This window comes from Apodemus sylvaticus, chromosome 9 (assembly GCF_947179515.1).
Source record: "Apodemus sylvaticus chromosome 9, mApoSyl1.1, whole genome shotgun sequence".
NCBI lineage: Eukaryota > Metazoa > Chordata > Mammalia > Rodentia > Muridae > Apodemus > Apodemus sylvaticus.
This window is the reverse complement of record NC_067480.1, coordinates 76,464,201-76,484,443: the sequence shown is the minus strand read 5'-3', so window position 1 is coordinate 76,484,443 and position 20,243 is coordinate 76,464,201. Positions and strand designations below refer to the sequence as shown.

The 20,243-nt window shown below is 38.9% G+C and overlaps 1 protein-coding gene across 1 annotated transcript in view; it reads right to left on the bottom strand.

Moving 5' to 3' along the window:
- The window catches only part of Tbc1d5 (TBC1 domain family member 5), a 533,074-nt gene that overhangs the window by 140,011 nt on the left and 372,820 nt on the right, over nucleotides 1–20,243 (bottom strand). Inside the window, exon 16 of the mRNA XM_052191804.1 lies at nucleotides 3,282–3,388. Within this exon, the coding sequence (XP_052047764.1) occupies nucleotides 3,282–3,388 (107 nt within the window). The remainder of the gene's footprint in view (nucleotides 1–3,281; nucleotides 3,389–20,243) is intronic.

Genomic DNA, 20,243 nt, shown 5'->3' with positions numbered 1-20,243 from the left:
CTTTAAAAAAATACCTAACACTAATACTACTCAAAATTGTTTTTAGTGTGCAAAAGAAAAGGACAATTCCAAATTTGTTTTCTGAAGCTTGTATTACTCCAACACCAAACCTGCCAACAGAAAGGGAATATTACTGGCAAAACTCTCAGATAAACCTCAATGCAAAAATTCTTAACAAAAACAAGATTAGCCAAAACAAACTTGAATAAGACAAGAATTGCTAGAGGTTTCACTATCCCTGGTTTTACTATACCTACAGAGCTATATACAGCATGGTACTGGCATAACAACAGTGACACTGATCAATGGGGCTGAAATTTCTTTCCGCAGAAAACAGTGATTGACATGATTATCTACCACTAATCAGCATGTAGAGATGAGACTGGGGAGTACCTAGCCTGGAATAGGGCATCTGACAAGGGGTGGATGCCTACAACAGCACATCTGCATGTATGAGCTCACAGCAGCTAGGACAACACACACAGGTCCTACACAAGCTCCACCTAGACAAAAATCTCTGCATTGTGTGTGTGCGTGTGTGCGTGTGTGCATGTGTGTGTGTGTGCGTGCGTGCGTGCGTGCGTGTGTGTGTGTGTGTGTGTGTGTGTGTGTGTGTGTGTGTGTGTAGGGTTGAGCACCAAGTTCCAACTTACAGGAGGAACTACTAGTAACTGCTAACTTCTTTTTTTTTCTTTTTTTTTATTCGATATATTTTTTATTTACATTTCAAATGATTTCCCTTTTCTAGACCTCCCACTCCCTGAAAGTCCCATCAGCCCCCTTCCCTCCCCTGTTTTCCCACCCAACCCTTCCCACTTCCCTGTTCTGGTTTTGCCCTATACTGCTTCACTGAGTCTTTCTAGAACAAGGAGCCACTCCTCCGTTCTTCTTGTACCTCATTTGATGTGTGGATTATGTTTTGGGTATTCCAGTTTTCTAGGTTAATATTCACTTATTAGTGAGTGCATATCATGATTCATCTTTTGAGTCTGGGTTACCTCACTAAGTATGATGTTCTCCAGCTACATCCATTTGCCTAAGAATTTCATGAATTCATTGTTTCTAATGGCTGAATAGTACTCTATTGTGTATATATACCAAATTTTTGCATCCACTCTTCTGTTGAGGGATACCTGGGTTCTTTCCAGCTTCTGGCAATTATGAATAGGTATGCTATGAACATAGTGGAACATGTATCCTTATTACATGCTGGGGAATCTTCTGGGTATATGCCCAGGAGTGGTATAGCAGGATCTTCCAGAAGTGAGGTGCCCAGTTTTCTGAGGAACTGCCAGATTGATTTCCAGAGTGGTTGTACCAATTTGCAATCACACCAGCAGTGGAGGAGTGTTCCTCTTTCTCCACATCCTCACCAACATCTGCTGTCTCCTGAATTTTTAATCTTAGCCATTCTGACTGGTGTAAGGTGAAATCTCAGGGTTGTTTTGATTTGCATTTCCCTAATGACTAATGAAGTTGAGCATTTTTTTAAGATGTTTCTCCGCCATCCAAGGTTCTTCAGGTGAAAATTCTTTAACTCTGTACTCCATTTTTTAATAGGATTATTTGGTTTTCTGGGTTCTTTGTATATATTGGATATTAGCCCTCTATCTGATGTAGGCTTGGTGAAGATCTTTTCCCAATTTGTTGGTTGCCGATTTGCCCTTTTGATGGTGTTCTTTGCCTTACAGAAACTTTGTAATTTTATGAGGTCCCAACTTCTGAAAGAGAAAGTCAATCTTTTTTATGGGTATGAAATCTGGTAGGCTGACCATGTCCCAGGAAATAGCATCACATGCAAGAGGATTTGTGTAGCACAAAATTGGTTAGATGGGTTTAAAACAAACATAAAAGGACTTGAGGCTCCGTAGATAGGGAGATGGAGATAAGATATAGGAGGAGTTTGGGGAAAAAGGTAAATATTTTCAAAATACATTGTAAGAAATAATCAAAGAATTAAGAAAATATTATTTAAAAAACAAATAAAAATTGGAGTTTAGTTAATCTCCCATTTTCTACTCCTTAGAATTCCAAATGCTGAGATGACACAATGCACTTTAAGTCTGGAGACCAAAACTCATAAGTGATTATTAATGATTTCATCTTTACAACTTTTTATAGCCACTTGATCTTTTTCTGGGGCATTTAGTTACAGAGTACATATGATTTAAATATACATGTGAAGACAAAAACAGAAATGGAAAGTACAAATAGTGGTATTCATAAGCCATATGCAAAAAATGATTTTCCTTATATAAAAAGAAGCATAGATTTTATTTTCAAGCTTAATAAAATTGTTTGTATAACAGAAATGCTAATAAAAGATAGTATTTCTATAAAAAGCAGGCAAGGAAAATTCTAAGTAATATAATAGCAAATATACTCAAGGTTAATGTTACCAACTAGAGAAAGGTAAAAAGTTCTTTAGAATCAGATTTCTATTACATTTGGATGCTCAAGATGAACAGGCAGAGTTTTGGCCACAGAACTCACAGACAGACTGACTGACTCAGAGACAGTCTGACAACTGCCAACAAGCCTATTGAGAGAGTTTCCAAAGCGCCAAAGGCTGGGATTACCATCCAGAGCCTGGCATTCTCATCCTTGCATTTGAAGTTTTCTCTCTCACTCTTCATCCAATATTTTTGTTTGGCTCAAAAACAGCAAGGTTTCACATTTTTTTTTAAGATCATTAAATGTTCTTATTTTCAAGAAATACAACATTAGTTGTAAAAGAGCACACTTTTTTTTTTCTGTGAAGTATGAAGAAAATTTTAATGAATTGCTTTATATTCAAATAAAGAAATCAGTGTTAAGGTCTGTTTGAATCTTTATTAGGTGACTTGTAAGCCACAGATAGAATAATATATGCATACAGACACATAAACATTTGCATCATAATTCACTGATAAATTCTTATAGGCCTAGTCCTTAGTATAGCTCTTTTTTCTTGACTCTATGTCGCCTCAGAAGCCATATTTGAATTAAGTCATCTCTTGTGAGGGATTATCAAAGAGTGAGGTCTGGCTGTAAGAAACAGGTATTCACAAGCTTTCTTAAGCTAACAGAGAAAGGCAGGAGAACCAGACAACCTGTCGAGGAACAGGGGCACCTGCTGGGATGCAGTGTCTTAGGACAATGTCCACTGAATTCACTTGCTAACATACTAGCCAATGAGCTATGTGAATGCTGGCTTACAACAATCATTAGGAATAAATCAGACTGAGAACATGATTCTTCATACAACTTAAAAATTTATGAATGTTTTCAACAAAGCTTACCTTTGGGTCTCTAAGGAACAGAGCCTTCAGTATCAGTGAGTGTATGTCCCCGATGAGTGGATAATGCATCAGAAGGCCGAGACAGGTCTGATAGTTACTAGAAATCACTAAATAAGAGGAAGAAGAAGATTCAGACACAATACTGTTGAAAATATGTGCCTTATGATGTGTCTAAGAAAATAACTGAGAGTCAAAGCAAGTGATGCAATAATTCAGGTAATAATTCAGTCTGTCTGGAGAAGAGATACTCACCAAAGACCTCTGTGTAGCACATTCCAGCTACCCAACATGCCCTCAGGGAGTGGCACAAGGAGGGGTGCAGATATGGATGTGCTATTTGCACCATAAATACATTCTTAGATGTGTGCATATTTGTTGTCATTTATATGGCTACCTTTGGCTTTGCTGCTGAGAAATTACTAACAAAAACCTTGTAAATGGGGAAGCAGTTAAAATTCTAATAAAACAGTACTTCCTTGCTTATTCTTTTATATATGTATCACATAATTCAAAATTATACCTTTCTACAGTTATTTGTTTTTCTAAAAGTAAAGGGAAATTCAGAGAGAGATAGGGAGAGGGAGAGGGAGAGGGAGAGGGAGAGGGAGAGGGAGAGGGAGAGGGAGAGGGAGAGAGAGAGAGAGAGAGAGAGAGAGAGAGAGAGAGAGAGAGAGAGAGTCTACACAGGATTGTAACCTAACTCTAACTCTGGGTACAAGTACTACACACACCTGTTAAGGACAGGTTTGTGTAAGTGCTTCTATTTCTGGGCTTCAGTCACTGCAGTCACAGTTCAGCCCGTTAATGACACATGCTTTGTGAGCCACAATGACCACCTCTGTAACACTGACTGTGAGGGAACTTTACAGCTACAGCTTCCTGCAGTTGTAACTACATCTTTTTCATTAATCAGTTACTTGAAAAATGTTTCACAGGAAAGCAACTATAATTCAGGAGAAAAAGATGAAATATTGAATCAGAAAGACTTAGATTGTCTTCCTGCTGTGGAGAAGCCACTTTCTAAGGAAGCTTTGTACCATGTTTCCTCCTGTGAATACTGTGGAAAGGAGACTAGACTGGGAAAAATGAGTAATTATAAACTATGTAAGGAAGTCCTTTATCATCTTCATTTCCACTGGAGACCTGACAGCCTGTAATCTCACACATCTGCTTTCATCTGTAAAGCACTCACTTTCCCTACCTGCTCTCTAGCTCTTTACACTCCTCTTATTTGCTCATTTTTCCATATTTACATCCAGTTTCCTATTGTCATTTTTATCCTTTAGAAATTAAAAAAGCAAGGATATAATGGTATAATGTTTTATGTAATAGTTTTCATTTAAAGCAATGAAGTTAAAAAAAACAGGTAATCAATTGATCTGGTAATTCAAAAAGTTTTCTCAAATGCTGATATTCAAATATAGTACCTGGCCAGGGAATAAATTTTACCTGTTTTGTAAAAAATGCAGGAGAGTTTTGTGGAATGTATTTTAGCTGCAGTACTCGAATTTGAATCTGAGGATCCCATTTGAATCTTCTCAAGTTATGTAAAGTTACACTCAAGAATCTGCTGGGTAACCTCCACAACATAAAAAGCTTAGTCTCTAAAAAACAACTTAATGGTTTCAGAAACCTGCCTGGATCATTCAATGAAATTACTTGTTAAGTGGCTGTTAATTGTAATGGTCCCGAGCTAAGCCAGAATACAGAGGCCAACAAACTGAAGTCTGGAAAGGCCAAGGTGCAAGGCCTACCAGCTACTCCACTAAGGTGATGGTGACTCTCAAAGGCTTTGTGGAAAGAGACCAGGGTTAGAACTTTATGAGCCTTATCTCATTTTATGCTGAACATCATTTTATTATAAGCCTAGGATGATTTTCCTTGTATTACACATACAAACATCGATACCTAGAGAGGGTAAGTTACTTGTTCATATCACAAAGTGACTCCTGTGTAGCATGATTTGAAATTTAGGGGCTGTACTCTACATAGTTATATAAAGCTGTTTTTAAGCATACTGCTTTGGCACCTATAGTATACTGCATCCAGATGTCAGCATCAAGTGCCTTAAGCTCCTTACTCTAATATAGTAGGTTAAGGACCCAGAAAGGTTGACCTTAGTGAGTCTCTGGAATAGGTAGACATTTGGGCATTTATTTGGAGGGGCCAGTGCAATAATCCTGTTACCATAATTTTAAAAATTATGAGAATATACAAAGTACAGAAGGCAAGACAACATGTGTTAATATTCTACTTGTAGAACAAATGAAGAAGTTGACAATTTTCTCTTACATTTATTCACAGACATCTCACTCAATTCTACGAACATTTCTGAGCAGCTATTATATACCAGATATTTAGACTATTGATATACCATAACTAAGGCTATCCAGGAGATGAGCCTAGATCTTGTGCCTTCAACTGATACCATCTTCAAGTAACTACTGAAAAACCTTTTATAATACTTAGATGACAGTGCCCAATTTAAGGTAGGCAGAAGAGCTATAGAAACTTGTTTAAAAACAAGGCAGCAGGAAACTGACATAATAAGAGCTTAGTTATGTTCCTTCTCTACCCTCCTCTTCCCTAGCTTCCAGTACCGTTCTTGCATTTTATAGTCCCTGGAGTGGACCTTGGGCCTTGGACATGCTAGGCCAGCACTCTAGACCCAGAGGTTTTGTTCCTTAAACTTTGTCTCCTACAAACAAACAAAAAAACCAAAACAAACAAAAACATGAATGCAGTATTGATTCTTACCTAACCCTGATTCTACCAAAGCAGGCAATAGTGACATTTACTATTTCTAACTTTCTCCAGATCACCTCTTCAGAGCACTGCTTTAGTGTTTTGCTTTTAAAGCACAATGAAGCTTAAACACATTTCCTTCAAATGGAAGTAGAAACCAAAACTCATAGCACTATTTTCATTTTTTCCTAGGTTTTTATTTATGTTTTTGCCATACCACTAACTGGCTTAGACTAGACCTTACACAGAAATCTACCTCTTTAGGCTTCTAGAATATTTATATTAAAGGCACAAACCCTCATATAATGGTTCTTTTAATAAGCATACTGGTAATGGAAAGCCGTAACAGATTTCCCAGTCAGAAGGCTCAAACCTAAAGCTGTTGAGACAAAACATAAATACAAAGACGTTCTCTAACCAGTGCTCTTTGTTTCAAAACACTTTTGTTGTGGCCTGCCACCCCTTGTACATTGCATCTGTGTGGCATTTGTATCCTAGGATGTACCTCTTCGCTATTTTTGAGTGAATGCTGGGTTTGGAGTGTCTCTTTCTTTGTGCCTTAGTAGCAACTGACAGGTAATAGTCTAAGAGTTTCTATGACAGTGGCATAGGTGGTAGCTATACAACCACCCTCTTGCTCAGCATGTCTCTGACAAGTAGCAGTACTATGGTGATTTGAGTAGGAATGGCCCTCAGATTCATGTGTTTGAATGCTTGACCCTTAGCAAGTGACACTGCTAGAGAGGTGATTAGACTGAGAAATTTGATAGTAACATAGCTCGCTGCTAGCTATCTATAATTTTCTCTAAATTATTTAATTTTATATGGAGAAATGATTTTTCAGAGTAATAAGGCAGATGGAAAATTACCAAAAACCAAAGCATAGACTTCCTTTAATGACCTTAAAATTAAGAATGATAGCTATCACCTCTCGGTTATATATGACTAGCAACTTGTCATACATTGCATGCCTATTCCAAAAGGCACCCTACTCCTCTGTAAGAAAAGCAGCCCATCCATGCACTCCCTTCTATAGATGGGGACATGGTAGTACAAAGTAGACAATAATATGCTCAGGGCAGGGGCCCCTGATGGACTGTTGAATTGAAAACCTTGGCCTTCAGCAGTGTCTGATATTTCACTCCATCTTAGCAGACAGCATCATGACAAGGGTGTTTACATACAAAGGGCAACAAAGACAATTGCAGAAGGCTTCTGAAAACTATGTTTAACATCAGAGAAGTCACAGAGAGACAACGCCTTTTAACATATACAACCAGGTTCAGCAAGTATTTAGAAACAAGTATAAATTCTTTTTTTTTTTTAAAGAATTGTTTATTTATTTTATGTATCTGAGTACACTGTCGCTGTCTTCAGATGTACCAGAGGAGGGCATCAGATCCCATTACAGATGGTTGTGAGCCACCATGTGGTTGCTGGGATTTGAACTCAGGACCTCTGGAAGAGCAGTCAGTGCTCTTAACTGCTGAGCCATCTCTCCTGCCAAGTATAAATTCTTATATTTATATGTGAATTTGGCATACAGAACAAATAATCAAAGATTTCATATAAAACAAAAAACAATGGAGACTAGAGAGGTGACTCAGTAGTTACGAGCACTTACTGCTATTGTAGAAGACCTAACTTGTATTAACAGTGCAGGCATTAGGGAGGTTACAAACACTTATAACTCCAGCTCCAGGGGATTTACTGCTTCTCAGGGTACCTGTACTCAGGGGCACATCCACTTTCCCCAGTGATCTAGCAAGAAAACCTAAGGGCTCATTCATAATTCATTACACAATAATGTTAATATGTAACTGCTTGTAAAGCACCTGTCACATAAAAGGCATACAATGAGTAGTACACACTCTGAAAAAAGAATATTTGTGAAGGCTTACCACAGAAAAAAATAAAGACCCATACAGCTGGAAAAAAAAAGAACCTTTACACAAGGCAAAGATCCTTACTATTTTGGCTTTTCTACTACAAAATAATAATATATAAAATGGGATTTCAAATGGACCAGAAAAAAAGGGAAAAACTTAACCACCAAATCATAAAACAAATAAACCAACCCAAATCCTGTATAGTCTGTTAAGTATCAGAAAAACCTAGGGTATAAAACATGGTTATATTCTCAACAAAAGAAGTAAATTTTGTCAAACACTGGGGTTTTCCCTCTGGTGACCTGTGGGACAAATGTCATTCATTACAACTAGCCCTGAAGACCTAGAGCTACACACACTCACCTGCAAACACTTGCATAGACTTGGCAAGTTATTACTCACCAGTACATCTTGTATAGATAAAATATGACCTTAATACTTATTTTTAAATAACGAAAACAATTTTGAATTCAAACCAGCATATTCCTTTTGTTCTGAGAGACCCCAACTCAATATTTTCATACCCCAGCAATTAGCCTAGCACTGAGTCACCAGTAACTTGCCTTTCTACCCTCAGCTTGATACCTTTGCCCTCAAGATTATCCTAAAGATAGCCGACCCTGTTCCAGGAACTAGCCCACTACATTCTTGACACATCTGATGACTGGTCCAATGTTTAACTCTACAATGCTCCAAGGATGTTTGCTCCAAATAATCTCTAATCTTCCTTAAGGCATAAACTATTGCCTGACTTGCTCATTCTGTACTTCCTGTCCCGTGCATGATTTGTCCTCCACTCCTTGCCTTGTGATTTTTTCCCTTTAAATACCCCTGACTTCAGTTGCTCTGGGTCTCACAGTCCTCTACCCCTGCATGGTGTACGGCTGTGGACCCCAGAGCTCTGGAATAAAAGTCCTCTTGCTGATTGCATCAAGACCATTTCTTGTGAGTGATTTGGCTGTTGCCTTCGGAGGCTTGGGGTGTTGGGGAGCCCTCTGTTTTTTCGGGTCTTAGAGTTCAAAATTTAAAACAAATGCTGTTACTCATGTCAAGAGAAATACAATTTAACAGAATTTACTCTAACTAGAGAACAGATAACAGCATGAGTTATATTCCAGAAGTTCTGACTTAAAATGTATAGCACTGCTAAGTGCCAGGCCCATGTAAATATGTAAGACCAGGGTTTAGGGTATGTATGCTGCACAAGCAAAGTCAGGGCGCTCCCAGAGTGCCCATGGTACTTGATGTAAATCTGAGGTCAGTTAACTGAACATAGTTCATTTTTTCTCACCTTCCATTTAATGATTTTATTTTAAAATTATGTGTAAGTATGTGTCTATGGGGTGCATATGAATGCAGTAGCCTAAAGAGTCCAGAAGATGGCACTGGATTTGCTGGAGTTACAGGTAGCTGTGACCCACTTATTGCTTATGAGGCAACTAAATTCCTGTCCTCTGCAAGGGTGGTGGGTACTCATTACCCATTAAACTAATAAAATGAGATACATCATTTGTTGAAAAGGCTATCTCTTTTCCACTGGATGTTTTCAACTCCTTTGTCAAGGATCAAGTGGCCATAGGTGTGGGGATTCATTTCTGCGTCTTCAATCCTATTCCACTGGTCTGCCTGCCTGTCACTGTACCAATAACATGCAGGTTTTAACACTAATGCTCTGTAGTACTGCTTGAGGTCAGGGATACTGATTCCCCCAGAATTTCTTTTGTTGTTGAGAATAGGTTTAGCTATCCTGGGTTTTTTGTTATTCCAGATGAATTTGAGAATTGCTCTTTCTAACTCTATGAAGAACTGAGTTGGGACTTTGATGGGTATTGCATTGATTCTGTATATTGCTTTTGGCAAAATGGCCATTTTAACTATATTGATTCTGCCGATCCATGAGCATGGGAGGTTTTTCCATTTTCTGAGATCTTCTTCCATTTCCTTCTTCAGAATCATGAAGTTCTTGTCATACAGATCTTTCATTTGTTTGGTTAGAGTCACCCCAAGGTACTTTATCCTGTTTGTGGCTATTGTGAAGGGTGTCATTTCCCTAATTTCTTTCTCAGCCTGCTTATCCTCTGAGTATAGGAAGGCTACTGATTGAGTTGATTTTATAACCTGCCACTTTGCTCAAGTTCTCTAGTGGAGTTTTTTTGGGTCACTTAAGTAGACTATCATGTCATCTGCAAATAGTGATAATTTGACTTCTTCCTTTCCAATTTGTAACACTTTGACCTCCTTATGTTGTCTAATTGCCTGAGCTAGTACCTCAAGTACAATATTGAAAAGATAAGGAGAGAGGGGGCAGCCTTGTCTAGTCCCTGATTTTAGTGGGATTGCTTCAAGTTTCTCTCCATTTAGTCTGATGCTGGCTACCGGTTTGCTGTATATTGCTTTTACTATGTTTAGGTATGGGCCTTGAATTCCTGTTCTTTCCAAGGCTTTAAGCATGAAAGGATACTGAATTTTGTCAAATGCTTTTTCAGCATCCAATGAAATGACCATGTGGTTTTTTCTTTGAGTTTGTTTATGTAGTGGATTGCATTGATGGATTTCCATATATTGAACCATCCCTGCATCCCTGGGATGAAGCCTACTTGATCATGGTGGATGATCCTTTTTATGTGTTCTTGGATTCGGCTGGCAAGAATTTTATTGAGTATTTTTGCATCGATGTTCATAAGGGAAACGGGTCTGAAGTTCTCTTTCTTTGTTGGATCTTTGTGTGGTTTTGGTATCAGCGTAATTGTGGCTTCGTAGAAGGAGTTGGGTAGTGTTCCTTCTGTTTCTATTTTGTGGAATAGTTTGAAGAGTATTGGTGTTAGGTCTTCTCTGAAGGTCTGATAGAATTCTGCACTGAAACCATCTGGTCTTGTGCTTTTTTTGGTTGGAAGACTTTCTATGACTCCTTCTATTTCTTTAGGGGTTATGGGACTGTTTAGATGATCTATTTGGTCCTGATTTAATTTTGGTATTTGGTATCTGTCTAGGAAATTGTCCATTTCCCCCAGATTCTCCGGTTGTGTTGAGTATAGGCTTTTGTAGTAGGATCTGATGATTTTTTGGATTTCCTCAGTTTCTGTTGTTATATCTCCCTTTTCATTTCTAATTTTGTTAATTTGGATACTTTCTCTGTGCCCTTTGGTCAGTCTGGCTAAGGGTTTATCTATCTTGTTGATTTTCCCAAAGAACCAGCTACTAGATTCGTTGATTCTTTGTATGGTTCTCTTTGTTTACACTTGATTGATTTCAGCCCTGAGTTTGATGATTTCCTGTCTTCTACTCCTCCTGGGTGAATTAGCTTCTTTTTGTTCCAGAGCTTTCACGTGTGACATTAAGCTGGTAATGTATGCTCTCTCCTGTTTCTTTATGGAGGCACTCAGGGTTATGAGTTTTCCTCTTAGCACTGCTTTCATTGTGTCCCAAAGATTTGGGTATGTTGTGCCTTCATATTCATTAAATTCTAAAAAGTCTCTGATTTCTTTATTTCTTCTTTGGCCAAGGTGTCTTTGAGTAGAGTATTGTTCAGCCTCCATGTGTATGTGGGCTTTCTGTTGTTTTTGTTGCTATTGAAGACCACTCTTACACCATAGTGATCTGATAGGAGGCATGGGATTAGTTTGATCTTCTTATATTTGTTGAGGATCAGCTAGAGGGCTAATATCCAATATATACAAAGAACTCAAGAAGAAGTTAGACCCCAGAAAGCCAAATAACCCTATTAAAAATGGGGTACAGAGCTAAACAAAGAATTTTCACCCGAAGAACTTTGGATGGCTAAGAAGCATCTTAAAACACAGGTATCCCTCAACAGAAAAATGGATGCAAAAAATGTGGTATATCTACATAATGGAGTACTATTCAGCCATTAGAAACAATGAATTCATGAAATTCTTAGGCAAATGGATGGAGCTGGAGAACATCATACTAAGTGAGGTAACCCAGTCTCAAAAGATCAATCATGGTATGCACTCACTAATAAGTGGATATTAGCTTGGAAAACTGGAATATGCAAAACATAATCCACACTTCAAATGAGGTACAAGAAGAACGGAGGAGTGGCCCCTGGTTCTAGAAAGACCCAGTGTAGCAGTATAAGACAAAACCAGAACAGGGAAGTGGGAAGGGATGGGTGGGAGGACAGAGGGAGGGAAGGGGGCTTATGTGACTTTCAGGGAGTGGGGAACCAGAAAAGGGGAAATCATTTGAAATGTAAATTAAAAAATATCGAATAAAATCTAAAAACAAACAAACAAACAAAACAAAACAAAACAAGCATCTTAAAAATGCTCAACTTCATTAGGGAAATGCATATCAAAACAACCCTGAGATTTCACCTTACACCAGCCAGAATGGCTAAGATTAAAAATTCAGGAGACAGCAGGTGTTTGCGAGGATGTGGAGAAAGAGGAACACTCCTCCACTGCTGGTGGGGTTGCAAATTGGTACAACCACTCTGGAAATCAGTCTGGTGGTTCCTCAGAAAACTGGGCACGACACTTCCGGAGGATCCTGCTATAGCACTCCTGGGCATATACCCAGAGGATTCCCCAGCAGGTAATAAGAATATGTACTCCACTATGTTCATAGCAGCCCTATTTATAATAGCCAGAACATGGAAAGAAGCCAGGTGTCCCTCAACTGAAGAATGGATGCAAAAAATGTGTTTTATATATATATATATATACACACACACAATGGAGTACTATTCAGCCATTAGAAACAATGAATTCATGAAATTCTTAGACAAATGAATGGAGCTGGAGAACATCATACTAAGTGAGGTAACCCAGTCTCAAAAGATCAATCATGGTATGCACTCACTAATAAGTGGATATTAGCTTAGAAAATTGAAATACCCAAAACATAATCCACACATCAAATGAGGTACAAAAAGAATGGAGGAGTGGCCCCTGGTTCTGGAAAGATTCAGTGTAGCAGTACAGGGCACAACCAGAACAGGGAAGTGGGAAGGGGTGGATGGGAGAACAGGGGGAGGGAAGAGGGCCTATGCGACTTTTGGGGAGTGGGGAACCAGAAAAGTGGAAATTATTTGAAATGTAAATAAAAAATATATCGAATTAAAAAAAATTAAAAAAATGAGATGCTACACTGTAGAGACAAAGTCTTCTAATGATAAATATTAACATGAAGGTTAATAACTGTCAAGAGATATACTTAGAATCAAAGCAACACAGTTCTTTTATTAAGAATGTGTAATGTAGAACAAATAATCATAGTTTACAGAGAAAATAAGAGCAATGAGTTAATAAACAAAGAAACCTGAAGGCTTTCTCATAACTTATTATACTTCAGTGACAAGAACACCTTGTACTCATCAATGGAGATCAAGGTCTAATATTTCCAAATCTGCATGCATCTAAAGGAAGCCTAAACGTTTTTGGTGCACACAAGGTTTGAGACAAAAAAGTAATAAGTCCCATTCAGGGATTTAACCCCTTCCCCAGGGAGGTGTGGATTGAATGTTGGTACTTGTGGGGGTTTAAATGATAGGTGTTATCCATGGTCTTTGGCATTTGAATGCTTGGTGCTCAGTTGGTTGGCTGTTTGGGGAGGCCTGGGATGTGGCCTTCCTGGAGGATGTATGTCACTGGGGCATGGTTTGAGAACTTAAAGAACTGCATCATTTCAAGTTCACTCATGCTTTGTTTTCTTCTTGTGAGCTCTTTGCTGTTTCTGCTCCCAGGCCTGCTTGCTGCCACACTTTTGTGCTGTGACAGTAACAGACTATTACCTCTCTGGAACCATAAGCCTAAAATACATTCTTCCTTCTATTGCTTTGGTCATGGTGTTTTATCACAGCAATAGAGAAGTAATTCATATAGCAGTGTTTGTGTCAGACAAGAGTTCTACTGCTGAGTGACACGGCCAGACTAGAATATTTTTCCCCCTTCAGAATTCCCTTGCTTAATCTTTAATCTGAAAGATATACAGACACGTAAAAGAGTTCTTTCTTGAAAATGTAGGAGAACCAAATGAGTAGATTTTTAAAAAAATTCACAATTTTTGATAATTTCATTCACAAGTACTGTATTTACATAATTTCTGCCCCTCCAATTCAATCCCCTTCAAGTTCATGATTTTTTTCTTAAATTATTATTCACACAACACTCACTCACACACACACACACACACAGACACAGACACACACACACACACACCACACACACAATCTGCCAAGCCCATTTCGTGCTGCTCATATGTATGGGTGTTTAGGGCTGACCACTTGGAACACTTGTCATTTAAATGTGATTACGGGGTCTTAATATACCTTAGTCAGGAAGAACAGCTGTCATCAGAAATGAGAAGTGCTGACAGGGATCAGTAAGGTGGTTCAACAGACTAAAGCCCTTGCTACCAAGCCCGACGACTCGATGTTGATCCCTGGGATTCATATGGCAGAAGGAGAGAACTAATTCCCACAAATTGTCTGGTTGAGATGTGTGGCATGGCACACATGTATATGTAGATAAAGACAGATACAGACCATGCACACAGATAAACACAGGTAAATTTTTTTTAAAGAAGTGCTAACAGTATCCTTTACATGTAGTTAAGATCGTATGTATTGATTCATTCATTTATTCATTTATTCATTCAATAAAACACTAATTAAAGTCCAGTTTTGTTTCAAATTCTGAGTTCAATCCTAAGAAGAGTCTCAAATTTTTCTTCATATTCCACTAGAAGTGAAAAATAGTGTTTACAATGGCACAACATTGGGATAACTCCTTTAAGGAAACCTGAGGTGGGAAAGTGCTTCTGTCAATACCTGGAGGCAAGTAGAGGATAATGCTGAGAGGACACTAAGTAGCTCTTGGGGATTAGTGTTGACATAAGACAATGATGTAAAAGGAAAGAACCTATAGGAAAGCCTTATTGTACAGTGTCCTCCAGGGAGGCAATGAAAGAATAAACAAATCCCACTCCTATTGCCCACCACACACACACACACACACACACACACACACACACACACACACACTCACACAAGTATAGATTTGGTAAGCATGCCTATTATCCTAGTCTTGTTAGGGTGGAGATAAAGAGGACCCCCAGGCACGCTAGTCAAATTAATGAGCTTCAGAAAATAAAGGTTAGGAGAAGCTGAGGAATGATACTTGATGTTGACTTAAAACTTAATGTTAGGAAAAAAAATTAGCACTCTTGAAGATTTTTGGGAGGGTCAAGTATATACAGTTATTGAAAATGCAAAGTATATTAATTATTTTTTGGCCTGAGTACGTAGTATGACCTCATCTTAATGAACTGCATCTGCAACAGTCTATTGGGAATTAGGTCCCACTCTGATACACCAAGAGTTAGGACTTCAACGTCTGTCTGTCTGTCTGTCTGCCTGCCTGCCTGCCTGTGGGTCCATCTATCCAGCCCTCCTTATTCCCCTCTCTGAGTGGGGCTAGGGCTAATAAAAGTCAAACAAAAGCAGGTTTCCTTATCTGTAAACTAGGAAGTGTTGAATCCTCATTTTACAGGTATGTATTTCCCTGAAAAACTGCTGGAACTATAGACCCTTGCCCCAGGAGAATGTGTCCTAAATCAAAGGATGTTACCTTCTCTCGGTGAAATCTGTAAGCTATATAAGCGTCATCTGTGAACAGCGATGTTCAGTTAAGAATGAATAAACACAACTGTTCAGTGTATGAACATCACAACACTGGATGCCCAATAGGGCACCGGGTTTTGGAATCCAGTGATGGGTTGGCAACAAGAACTTGAGAACAGTGTTCTATTTGGGATGCAGATTGTAGCACTGGTGCACCTTCCTCTTGGTTCTTGACTATGGGCAAAACTCTCACTTCAGCCAATCACTTTTGCTTGCCATGTACTTGCCCACCTTGTTTATGCCCACCTCTCCTGCTGCCTCCTCAGTCCTGGAGGAGCCAGGTCTCCCCTAAGCCTGCTTTTTTCACCTGCCCCCTTCAGCTATAAGATGGGAACCACACTCTTCCTGTATCTGTTTCAAACCTTTCCATAAAAATTCTCTCCCAGAGCCGGGTGTGGTGGCACACACCTGAAATCCCAGTACTTTGGAGGCAGAGGCAGGTGGATTTCTGAGTTTGAGGCCAGCCTGGTCTACAGAGTGAGTTCCAGGACAGTCAGGACTACACAGAGAAACCGTGTCTTGAAAAACAAAAAACAAAGAACAACAACAAAAAAAATTCTCTTCCCTTCTTATGGTATGCACCTACACGTTCCCCAAGTCCATTTTACACTGCCATATATGTGCCATGGTCTGGTAAATAGTAACTTGGTAAATATGTGTAATGGCTATTTCTGGTTTTCAACTTGACTATACCTGGAATGAATTATAATCCAGAATTGGAGGACTCACCTATGATCCAGATCTTAAGGCTAAAAAGTTTCTGATCTGGACCTTGGCCTGGAGATCTTGAGGCATTGTGGCCATGAAAAGCTTTGGCCCAGGCAGGGTAGTACATGCCTATAATCCCAGGAGACTGAGACAAGGTGATCTCTGAGTTCAAGGTCAGCCTGTGACAAAGAAAGTCCCAGATCCAAGTATGGTAGTACACACCTTTAATCTGGGCCACATCTGCTGGAGGCCTACATAAGGACATTGGAAGAAGGAAGATTCACTCTTCTTCGACTGCTTGCACTTACTTGCTAGCACATCTTTTGGAACCTACTTGTACAGAAGACCAACTGAAACAACTAGCCTTGTAGGACTGAGTAATTACTAGATTCTTGGACTTCCAATTCACAGCTGACCATTGTTGGGGAGTTGGACTACAGACTGTAAGTCATCACAATAAATTCCCTCAATATAGAGAGACATTCTAAGTTCTGTGACTCTACTCACTAATACAATGTGTTGAAATACTTGTTACTTGAATAAATGGTTGATTAAAAACTGCTTTTCTACCTTTTTCTTTTTTTGAAGTTTTGGTGTTACTATATAATTTTTTTTTCTAATCTTCTTTTCCTATTATGATTCTTGCTCAGGTGCCTACGGTAAACCAAATAAAATCTTACCTTCCTCAATTTCCTAAATGACCTCTTTCTCTGCACTAACGTGGCCATACTGGCTATATCTACAAGGGCTATGGAATCTCTTGTGTGGCCACAGCTTTCTATGCTTTCCCTGTTTCCCACCTTGGTTCCAATCCCTGGTATAAATTCTTTGTAGTCATTTCCAGGCTGTGTTCCCTGACTATACATCCTAAACTACTCTCTTAAAATGCTCTCTGTGTTAAACAAAGAATTCTCACCTGAAGAACATCGGATGGTGGAGAAGCATCTTAAAAAATGCTCAACTTCATTGGTCATTAGGGAAATGCAAATCAAAACAACCCTGAGATTTCACCTTACACCAGTCAGAATGGCTAAAATTAAAAATTCCGGAGATAGCAGGTGTTGGAGAGGGTGCGGACAAAGAGGAACACTCCTCCACTGCTGGTGGGGTTGCAAATTGGTACAACCACTCTGGAAATCAGTCTGGCGGTTCCTCTGAAAACTGGGCACCTCACTTCCAGAAGATCCTGCTATACCACTCCTGGGCATATACCCACAGGATTCCCCACCATGTAATAAGGATACATGCTCTACTATGTTCATAGCAGCCCTATTTATAATTGCCAGATGCTGGAAAGAACCCAGGTATCCCTCAACAGAAGAGTGGATGCAAAAAATGTGGTATATCTACACAATGGAGTACTATTCGGCCATTAGAAACAATGAATTCATGAAATTCTTAGGCAAATGGATGGAACTAGAGAACATCATACTAAGTGAGGTAACCCAGACTCAAAAGATGAATCATGGTATGCATTCACTAATAAGTGGATATTAGCTTAGAAAATTGAAATACCCAAAACATAATCTAAACATCAAATGAGGTACAAGAAGAAAGAAAGAGTGGCCCCTTGTTCTGGAAAGACTCAATGAAGCAGTATTCAGCAAAACCAGAATGGGGAAGTGGGAAGGGGTGGGTGGGAGGACAGGGGGAGAAAAGGGGGCTTACGGGAGTTTTTGGGAGTGGGGGGGGCTAGGAAAGGGGAAATCATTTGAAATGTAAATAAAAAATATACCGAATAAAAAAAAATTAAAAAAAAATGCTCTCTGTGTCCTCAACCTTCAGAGTTATGCTAATTCATTTGAGGGTGGGCCTACTTAGAAAACTGTTAAACCATCTTCCTCCTTCTCTGCTTCTGGGACTCCTGGATATAGCCAGGTGCTCCCACAGACTATTGTTGTCTCTATGAGTCCATCACAGCTATCCCAGGTTTGAGATTGTCAGTCACACACACTTTGGCTATCAAGGCCTACTTCTACTCTTCTTCCACAGCACATGAGCTTCTTCCTTTTCTTGCTATGGGATTTTCTCATTTTCTGTTTTCTGCACCTATAAACTAGTATCTGAGACCAGTCTGGTGCTCCCTTCTCAGATGAGCTCTACTGCAGTCACACAGCTCATCTCCCACTGTCTTCCTGTTCAGGATCCTCATTTCCCCGATTACTAACTCCAACAGACATCTGTTTAGAGGCCTATTATGAATTAGGCACTCTTCTAGATACTATATTTAAAAAGGAAATCAAGACAGACAAAAATCCTTCTCCTCACTTAGGAATTGAGTTGTAAGTAAACACCCGAAGTAAACAAATGCACAAGGTAATTTTCCTCTTCATAGATGCAGCAATGGACCAGTAGAAAAACAGCACTGATTCCTGAAGGAGAGACACATGCTTGATTGATAAATCCCCATCAGTGCTCCTATGTCTTTCTCTCCTATTCTCTTCTTGAAAGACTGCTGAATACATGCCATCTCTATGTTCTTTATTAGGTCATCTTTTTAGTTGAAAAGTAATGCAATAAAAAAATAGCACTGTTCTAATCACAATAGCAAGGAAATAGAATCAGCTCAAATGTCCATCAGCAGATGAATAAGTAATAAAAATGTGCAACAAACACATGAAGAATTTTTTATTGAGCTACAACGAAAAATGAAATTATGAAATTTTCAGTAAACTAGATGGGACTGTAAAATATTAAGTTAGATAATGCAGACTCAAAAAGAAAAACATCATATGTTCTTTCTCACATGTAGATCCTATCTTTGGATTTTCATTTATGTGTACTTACATGACTGTAAAAAATTTGTAACAGCAAGGGGTTTGAACCAGGGTGGGAAACAGACAAAGGACAGAAAGCTGTGGCCATACAAGGGAATGCACAATACTTGCAGATTTAGTCAGTACATAGTCAATAAGACAAATTGGCACCCTACAGATTGGGAAAAAAAAATCTTCACTAACCCCACATCCAATAGAGGGACAACATCAAAACTATATAAGGAACTCAAGAAATTAACCACCAATAAACCAAGCAACCCAATCAAAAAATGGGGTATAGAACTAAACTAAGATTTCAAAACTGAGGAATCTCGAATGGCTGAGAAGCACCAAATGTTCAAAGTCCTTAGTGATCAGAGAAATGCAAATCAAAATGATCCTGAGATTCCACCTTATACCAATCAGAATGCCTAAGATCAAAATCTCAGGTGACAATACATGTTGGTGAGAATGTGGAGAAACAGGAACACTCCCCCATTGCTGGTGGGATTGCAAACTGGTACAGCCACTCTGGCAATCAATCTGGAGGTTCCTCAGAAAATTGGAAATATATCTACCTGAAGACCCAGCAATACCACTCTTGGGAATGTACCCAAAAGATGCCCCACCATGCCAAACGGGCACATGTTCCATTATGTTCACAGCAGCCTTATTTGTGATAGCCAGAAGCTGGAAATAGCCCAGATGTCTCATGACAAAGAATGGCTACAGAAAATATGGCTCATTTATACAATGGAATACTACTTAGAACTATTAAGAACAAGGACATCCTGAATTTTGCAGGCAAATGAATGGAACTAGAAAATATCATCCTGAGTAACGTAACTCAGACCCAAAAGGACATGCATGGTATGTACTCACTAATAAGTAGATATTAGCCAAAAAAGAAAAAACAACTAACCAATGAAACAGCCCCCCCCCCAAACCAAAACCAAACCCCAAAAGTACAGAATATCCAAGATACAGTCCACAGAACTGATTATTATTATTATTACATATTATTACATGATTATTCTGGAATAATACAGAATCTAAATTCATGTTAATTTCAGTAACAGCTAAAAAAACAAAAGTAAGCCATGAAACTCTCTGAGGTTGAACACCTATATGACTGAGTTTAGCTAGGTTTCATTGTAATTATTTTGAAGTGATTTGATTTTGAGTATTTACTTCACTCCCGTGAGAAGAGTCTCAAAAG